This window comes from Procambarus clarkii, chromosome 56, assembly GCF_040958095.1.
Source record: "Procambarus clarkii isolate CNS0578487 chromosome 56, FALCON_Pclarkii_2.0, whole genome shotgun sequence".
In the NCBI taxonomy this organism is placed as follows: Eukaryota; Metazoa; Arthropoda; class Malacostraca; order Decapoda; family Cambaridae; genus Procambarus; species Procambarus clarkii.
The window spans coordinates 18174144-18182372 of NC_091205.1; the positions used below are offsets into that span (position 1 = coordinate 18174144).

At 52.2% G+C, this 8229-nt stretch overlaps 1 protein-coding gene across 3 annotated transcripts in view; it reads right to left on the reverse strand.

The window, feature by feature from the left end:
* Nucleotides 1-2521, reverse strand: part of LOC123770667 (hippocampus abundant transcript 1 protein) — a 136180-nt gene extending 133659 nt beyond the window's left edge. Inside the window, exon 1 of one of the 3 annotated variants that reach the window (XM_045762733.2) lies at nt 979-2519. In XM_045762733.2, the coding sequence (XP_045618689.2) occupies nt 979-2076 (1098 nt within the window). In that variant the 5' untranslated portion in view covers nt 2077-2519. Of the gene's footprint in view, nt 1-978 lie in introns of all 3 variants that reach the window. The other 2 variants (XM_045762732.2, XM_069305800.1) reach the window with 2 other exon arrangements.
* Nucleotides 2522-8229: the final 5708 nt, after the last annotated feature.

Below are 8229 nucleotides of genomic sequence, written 5' to 3' on the forward strand. Positions count from 1 at the left end.
ACTGACAGCGTGACACAAGAGTACTCACAAAGTGACACAAGAGTGCAGAGTACTGACAGCGTGACACAAGGGTGCAGAGTACTGACAGCGTGACACAAGGGTGCAGAGTACTGACAGCGTGACACAAGGGTGCAGAGTACTGACAGCGTGACACAAGGGTGCAGAGTACTGACAGCGTGACACAAGGGTACAGAGAGTACTGACAGCGTGACACAAGAGTGCAGAGTACTGACAGCGTGACACAAGAGTACTCACAAAGTGACACAAGAGTGCAGAGTACTGACAGCGTGACAAGAGTGCAGAGTACTGACAGCGTGACACAAGGGTGCAGAGTACTGACAGCGTGACACAAGGGTGCAGAGTACTGACAGCGTGACACAAGGGTACAGAGAGTACTGACAGCGTGACACAAGGGTGCAGAGAGTACTGACAGCGTGACACAAGGGTGCAGAGAGTACTGACAGCGTGACACAAGGGTGCAGAGTACTGACAGCGTGACACAAGGGTGCAGAGTACTGACAGCGTGACACAAGGGTGCAGAGTACTGACAGCGTGACACAAGGGTACAGAGTACTGACAGCGTGACACAAGAGTGCAGAGTACTGACAGCGTGACACAAGAGTACTCACAAAGTGACACAAGAGTGCAGAGTACTGACAGCGTGACAAGAGTGCAGAGTACTGACAGCGTGACACAAGGGTGCAGAGTACTGACAGCGTGACACAAGGGTGCAGAGTACTGACAGCGTGACACAAGGGTACAGAGAGTACTGACAGCGTGACACAAGGGTACAGAGAGTACTGACAGCGTGACACAAGGGTGCAGAGAGTACTGACAGCGTGACACAAGGGTGCAGAGTACTGACAGCGTGACACAAGGGTGCAGAGTACTGACAGCGTGACACAAGGGTACAGAGAGTACTGACAGCGTGACACAAGGGTGCAGAGTACTGACAGCGTGACACAAGACAGTACTCACAAAAGATATGGTCTTCCTGGGCGGGCGGGGGTCGACCTCGGCGCTGGTGGTGGCAGTGGGCCTGAAGGTGGCAGGGTCGTCGAGGCACTTGGCGGGGGCCACGTGAGGGCCTCGGGGCAGCTTCTCCGGGTCGCTCACGTGCACGTGCAGCTGCACCTCGCCCGTGGCCAGGTCCACGTGCAGCGTGTGCGTTGACCCGTCCACACACTCCAGCGGGTCGCTCGACGGGAACTGTTCACTGACGTACACTTCGGCGGTGGCGGGGCACACCGGGCACTGCCCACACGTCTCGTCCAGCACGCCCACCCTCACCCCACACCCACACGCGTGGCCCACGCCGCCCACGGCGCCCACAACCTCCTCCTCCTCCTGGTGGGGCCACTCCTCGCTGCTGACGTCATCCCGGGGGTTCTCCTGAGGCTCATGAAAGGCACTTGGGTAGCAGTCGGTGGAGCCACTGTGGGCGTCCGCCGTGCGCGTGGGCGTGTACGCCTCCGTCGGCGTCGGCGTCAGCGTCTCGGAGGAGGCCAGGCTGGCGGGCTTGAAGATCACCTCCGGCGACGCCTCCCATACTCGCTCGAACTCGCTGAGGTCCGGGAGGGCGGGTGCTCGAGGCCAGGCCTTGCTGCAGCTGTTCCGTCTGAACACGGCCGCCTGCGCCACCTCCGGGTCGCGCCCACCACCAGCTGTAAGGCCGCCGCCGCCCTCCTCGTCAGCCGTGACATTTAGTGCACCACTGGACCTGCGGCGCGGCGCCCAGTGTTCCGTCTTGTGCTTCACCCCTGTCATCTGGCCGAGCTGACGGGTGACGCCGCCGTCGGGAGACTCCTGCTCCCGGGCAGGTGGTGCGTCTCCGTCAGGCGAGGCGCTGCGGTGCCTGGTGGCGAGGGGCGAGGCGCTGCGGGAGAGGTTCCTGGTGTGCAACACGGAAGACAAGGCTGGAGCGGAGGAACCATGGCGGGCAGGGCGGTGTTGGTGGATCCTGTGACCCGCGTCATCACTGGCCGAGACCTCCTCCCTGTGAGGTAGCTGGTTGGTGTGGAGGTCGTCCTTGGAGGTGTGAGGGTTCACCTCACTATGGGACGGCTCTGCCACCATAGCGGGGGTCAGTCAACCCCCGGCATGCCCCAGAGGTGTCCTACATGCCCTGCTCCCCTCCACACCACCACACCCGCCACCTTCTCTCCACACTACCACTCTCACCTATCAACTAACTGCCTCGGCAGGCACCACCACCTGGCTCTCTGCGCTACACTACCACCTGCTGACACCAGCGTGGCAAGTGTGGTCGTCGCCCACCCGCTGACAGCAGCCTGACAAGTTAGTGCAGTGAGCAGCCGGGTGCCGAGAGTCGTGCTGGCCAGCCAAGATAGAGCGCGTCCGTCCCCTCCCAGCACTCCACTACTACTGAGCCCAGAGGCCGCCTGGCGCCTCCCACCCTCATCTCCTCTCCTCCCACCACCACCACCACGCCTCAACTTTTTGTATTTATTTATTTATTTATACAATTCTTACATTGTTGTAAAGCCACAAGCACGCACAGCGTTGCGGGCAGGTCCTTAATCCTATTTTACGACCTGCAAAATCGTTTAACACAACCAGGTATCCCTGGTTCTGTTCACTGCTGGGTGAACAGAGGCTATAGTTATGGATTGGTACCAGGTCAATCCTCCCTGGCCAGGATACGAACCCAGGCCAAAGAGCTCGCGAAGCGCCGGGCGATTGCTTCACAACTCCGCCACGGGGACTTTCTTTTAAACTTAACACTATACTTTAAAATGAGAGATTTGTAACAAAACTATCGCTTGATTTAAGAGCAAGAAGCAACGGGGACAGGTGAAGGCTCTGGATGACACAACCCGCGGAGGGAGGGAACATGACAACAACATACAAGATACTGCAGGAAAAGGTAGGCACGAGAAACCTCCCTCAACTGAGAGAAAACACAACAAAAGCATTCAGGTAGAAGCAAGAAACAAACGCGTAAAAGTAAGAAAATATTCGTATTCCTCCAGAGTGCTTACCCAATAGTTACCTACAAGGTTACCTCGTGGGTAACCATATTACCTTGCCAGCCACAAGGTAATATCACCTTGACATGGTGATACGGTCTTTTAAAATTGCTTTTGTCGCATTTAGTTCCAGATTTTTTTTTGTTTACCTTGTCAACAGTTAGCAGTATGTGGCCTAATGTTTCTTCTGCCCACCTTCCTACGCGCACCCATAGTCTCTGCACACTCATTCTTTGGTGAGATATCTTGTGGAGTTTCTCACACAGCTTAGTGTTGAGTGTGAGAACATCCCCTTGACCACAGGGGCGTGCCGGTGAAAACGTGGTAGATAGAAATGCGCGGGAAGATAGAAACCTGGACCTCACGCCCTCCTGGTCCCTTTTTAGTTATGTTGTGGTCCGAGGGGCGAGTTTATTGGGCAGCGTTACTCATCCTGTGAGTGAATATACTGCCAGTGACAGTATTGGGCAGCGCTAATCATTCTGTGAGTGCCAGAGGCAGCTCTACTCACACCGAGTGAACACACCACCATGGCAGCATGTACAACACTGCCCGATAGGAAGAAAACCCGCTGGGTTGTTCATCCTGTCACTTGTACCCAGACACAGCTGGGACTTGCTTAAGTGTCTCAAGCGAACAGCTTCTTAAACAAGATGATTAACATTTGTCAACTGATGTTAAGAACAGCTAGGTAAACACCGCCACCATTAACAACACACACATGTAATCAACGAAACTCCTCAAGTTCCCTCTTGAACTCTTCTCTCTGATCAACTTACCTATACATACCTGCTTGATGGGGTTCTGGGGGGGGGGAGTTCTACTCTCCAAGCCGGCCGGTCGGCCGAGGCCAGGCTTGACCGGTCTCGTGGCTGTTGTTATTGACTGGCCTCGGGTCAATAAGAGCGGGTCACTGCAGCACTGGTTCTCCTGCAGTTGCATGCACAGTCGCCCAAGGCAGGTGTGACCTTGTTGGGTTACCCCGCCTGGACCTGCCCTTGGGTGCCACGCTCGATCACTCCCCGTCACCAAGCATTTATCAATAACCAATGCTCCACTTCCGCACTTAATGTCAAGTTCACACGGCATCATGCATTTAACACGTTATTGATCCAAGTCTAGTGCAGTTACCAGCACCCGGCAAGGACACCACAACCGTCCCTGCGGGCGGATATGTGGGCCTGCGGGCCGCTCCAAGCAACAGCCTGGTGGACCAAACTCTCACAAGTCAAGCCTGGCCTCGGGCCGGGCTAAGGGAGAAGAAGACTTCCCAGAACCCCCATCAAGCAGGCCCCTTAAAAGTGTCATTATACGAGAACTCTTGGATGAATTTGAAGTAGAACAGTGCAAACTAGAACTAGCAGGTCCATTGTTTATCACAATGAAATGTGTCAAGTAAAACACGTGTATGAGGCATACACGTGTTTTAGCATATAAGCATTTATATGCTAAAAAATGCTTATTTATATGCTATGCATATTTAGTTTACATTTAGCATTTAGCATAAACGGGCATATAAGTAACAACATCAGCAGACTAACAGACGTTGGTACAGCTCGAATAAGACTTGGCTACAGGTCTCTCTGGTAGTTGGGCTTGTATAGGGATCTAGATGAAGTAAAGTGTAAAGTGTGTGGACAAAGACAGGGACACACACTCGAACACTATATCTTGGAATGTAGTGAAATTGAGCCATTTAGAGATAAATCTAAGGTCACGCTGTATGATATGGCAACCTATCTTATTACCATGGATAAATTACCTGAAATCCTTGCACTACAGTATATCCATATTACGCTTCCAGTAGATAAACGACATATGAGATTAAGAAACAAGTAGTGTAGTGGTTATCTTGAGATGATTTCGGGGCTTTAGTGTTCCCGCGGCCCGGTCCTCGACCAGGCCTCCACCCCCAGGAAGCAGCCCGTGACAGCTGACTAAAACCCAGGTACCTATTTTACTGCTAGGTAACAGGGGCATAGGGTGAAAGAAACTCTGCCCACTGTTTCTCTCCGGCGCCAGGGATCGAACCCGGGACCACAGGATCACAAGTCCAGTGTGTTGTCCGCTCGGCCGACCGGCTCCCTGGGTCGACTAATAATAATAAAGAACAGATCTCCCATGACCCTGCAATATCTCCATTGCTAAAACAGTTGTGTATTACCGAAAAAATCCATCATTAATGTATAATGATTAACTATAAATACATAGCTACTGAAGTGGAACAATATCTGTTACTAACAGTATAATTGTAAGGTGTAAAGGATAGATGTAATTATTAATGTAATAATCTCCATTGAGGGCTGATAAAAAACCTTTTGTGCTCTCTCTAATCCTTTTTCTTCGTTACCGCTCACAGGATGAGTGATGAGTACACAATGAATTAGCAGCCTCCGGCGACAACACTCATCAACCACTCCGTCACCTGGGATCACCGGTCCCTGGACATGTACAAAATACACGTCTGTGAATGGGGGGGCACAAATCCCCAATGAACACCTATTAGTGGACCCCTTAGTTCTATTAGTGGACCCCTTGGTTATATTAGTGGACCCCTTGGTTATATTAGTGGACCCCTTGGTTCTATTAGTGGACCCCTTGGTTATATTAGTGGACCCCTTGGTTATATTAGTGGACCCCTTGGTTATATTAGTGGACCCCTTGGTTATATTAGTGGACCCCTTGGTTATATTAGTGGACCCCTTGGTTATATTAGTGGACCCCTTGGTTATATTAGTGGACCCCTTGGTTATATTAGTGGACCCCTTGGTTATATTAGTGGACCCCTTGGTTATATTAGTGGACCCCTTGGTTATATTAGTGGACCCCTTGGTTATATTAGTGGACTCCTTGGTTATATTAGTGGACCCCTTGGTTATATTAGTTGACCCCTTGGTTATATTAGTTGACCCCTTGGTTATATTAGTGGACCCCTTGGTTATATTAGTGGACCCCTTGGTTATATTAGTGGACCCCTTGGTTATATTAGTGGACCCCTTGGTTATATTAGTGGACCCCTTGGTTATATTAGTGGACCCCTTGGTTATATTAGTGGACCCCTTGGTTATATTAGTGGACCCCTTGGTTATATTAGTGGACCCCTTGGTTATATTAGTGGACCCCTTGGTTATATTAGTGGACCCCTTGGTTATATTAGTGGACCCCTTGGTTATATTAGTGGACCCCTTGGTTATATTAGTGGACCCGTTGGTTATATTAGTGGACCCCTTGGTTATATTAGTGGACCCCTTGGTTATATTAGTGGACCCCTTGGTTATATTAGTGGACCCCTTGGTTATATTAGTGGACCCCTTGGTTATATTAGTGGACCCCTTGGTTATATTAGTGGACCCCTTGGTTATATTAGTGGACCCCTTGGTTATATTAGTGGACCCCTTGGTTATATTAGTGGACCCCTATATCCAAGGGGTGTGGGAAGTGTCGCCCCGACGGCACTTTGATAGTAATCTTGGGTATAACTATTTGATGAAAAAGTATCATAACTTAGAGAAAAAAAGTTCACTGTATTACCAAGATGAAGCAAGTGCTATAATGTTAACACTGTGGTAATGCCTTCACCGTTACGGTGTCGGAGGTGTGGCAAACTGATAATTCCAAATAAACAACTTGGTGAGGTTGGCCCTCGCCAGCAACACGCCAAGCCTGCAACACGTCAAGCCTGCAACACGTCAAGCCAGCAACACGCCAAGCCTGCAACACGTCAAGCCAGCAACACGCCAAGCCTGCAACACGTCAAGCCAGCAACACGCCAAGCCAGCAACGCGTCAAGCCAGCAACGCGTCAAGCCAGCAACGCGTCAAGCCAGCAACGCGTCAAGCCTGCAACACGTCAAGCCTGCAACACGTCAAGCCTGCAACACGTCAAGCCTGCAACACGTCAAGCCTGCAACACGTCAAGCCAGCAACGCGTCAAGCCAGCAACGCGTCAAGCCTGCAACACGTCAAGCCTGCAACACGTCAAGCCTGCAACACGCCAAGCCAGCAACACGTCAAGCCAGCAACACGTCAAGCCAGCAACACGTCAAGCCAGCAGCAACATTCCTAATTAAACCTAGTTAACGTGACCGTTGGCCCAACAAGAAATACCAGTCATCAGCCAATTTCCTACCATATTTCCAAGCCAGCAACCCTCATATGTCCCTAATACAATGATTCTTAAGAGCTGACTAAACCAAATACAGCATGCTTCACATATTGGTGTAAATGAGTGGGAGAGAGTGCAAGTGGGGGCGTGATGCTGGTCCCGGCAAGCACGCCAGGAGCACCACTGGGGAGTGTTGTTGTTTAACAGACACGTTGTTATGGGGCGCGAGGCAGGTGGTCGTGACCAGCCCCAGGGACCAGTGTGGGGGGGGAGAGAAGCACTCACTATACTGAGCGTAGACGCCACTATTATTACCTGGTGGCAGCCCTGGTGGCTGGCCTGGTGGCAGCCCTGGTGGCAGCCCTGGTGGCTGCCCTGGTGGCTGCCCTGGTGGCAGCCCTGGTGGCTGGCCTGGTGGCTGCCCTGGTGGCTGCCCTGGTGGTTGGCCTGGTGGCAGCCCTGGTGGCAGCCCTGGTGGCTGGCCTGGTGGCTGCCCTGGTGGCTGGCCTGGTGGCTGGCCTGGTGGCAGCCCTGGTGACAGCCCTGGTGGCTGCCCTGGTGGCTGGCCTGGTGGCTGCCCTGGTGGCAGCCCTGGTGACAGCCCTGGTGACAGCCCTGGTGGCAGGCCTGGTGGCTGCCCTGGTGGCCAAGATGCTGGTGCCCACCCAACCATTGTGGAGCTATTCACTGCCTACTACTTATGCACACGAGGGCTCCTGGGTCTCGTTACTGCCATTGCCTCAGCCACTGGCAAGAGGTCTTCAAGGACAGCTCACCAAGACCATTACCCACATTTTCTAAACTTACTGCTACTATTATTAGCCCTTACTATTACTCCTATCTGACCATTTCCACTTAACATGCAAAAATAGCACAACAAGATGCGCGATAAGATCAAACAACACAGCCACCCGATCATTTGTCCTGATGAAGAGCCAAGCTTTTCCTGCGCCCTCCTGGGTACACCTATTTTTTTAAATTTTGCCCCGAGGGGCGAGTTTATTGGGCAGCGCCACTCATCTTGTGAGTGAACATACCGCCATAGCAGCATGTACAACACTCCCCAATAGGAAGAAAACCCGCTGGGTTGTCATTACACTCCTGTGGGAGCAGTGTGGCCACTAAGGTATTCATT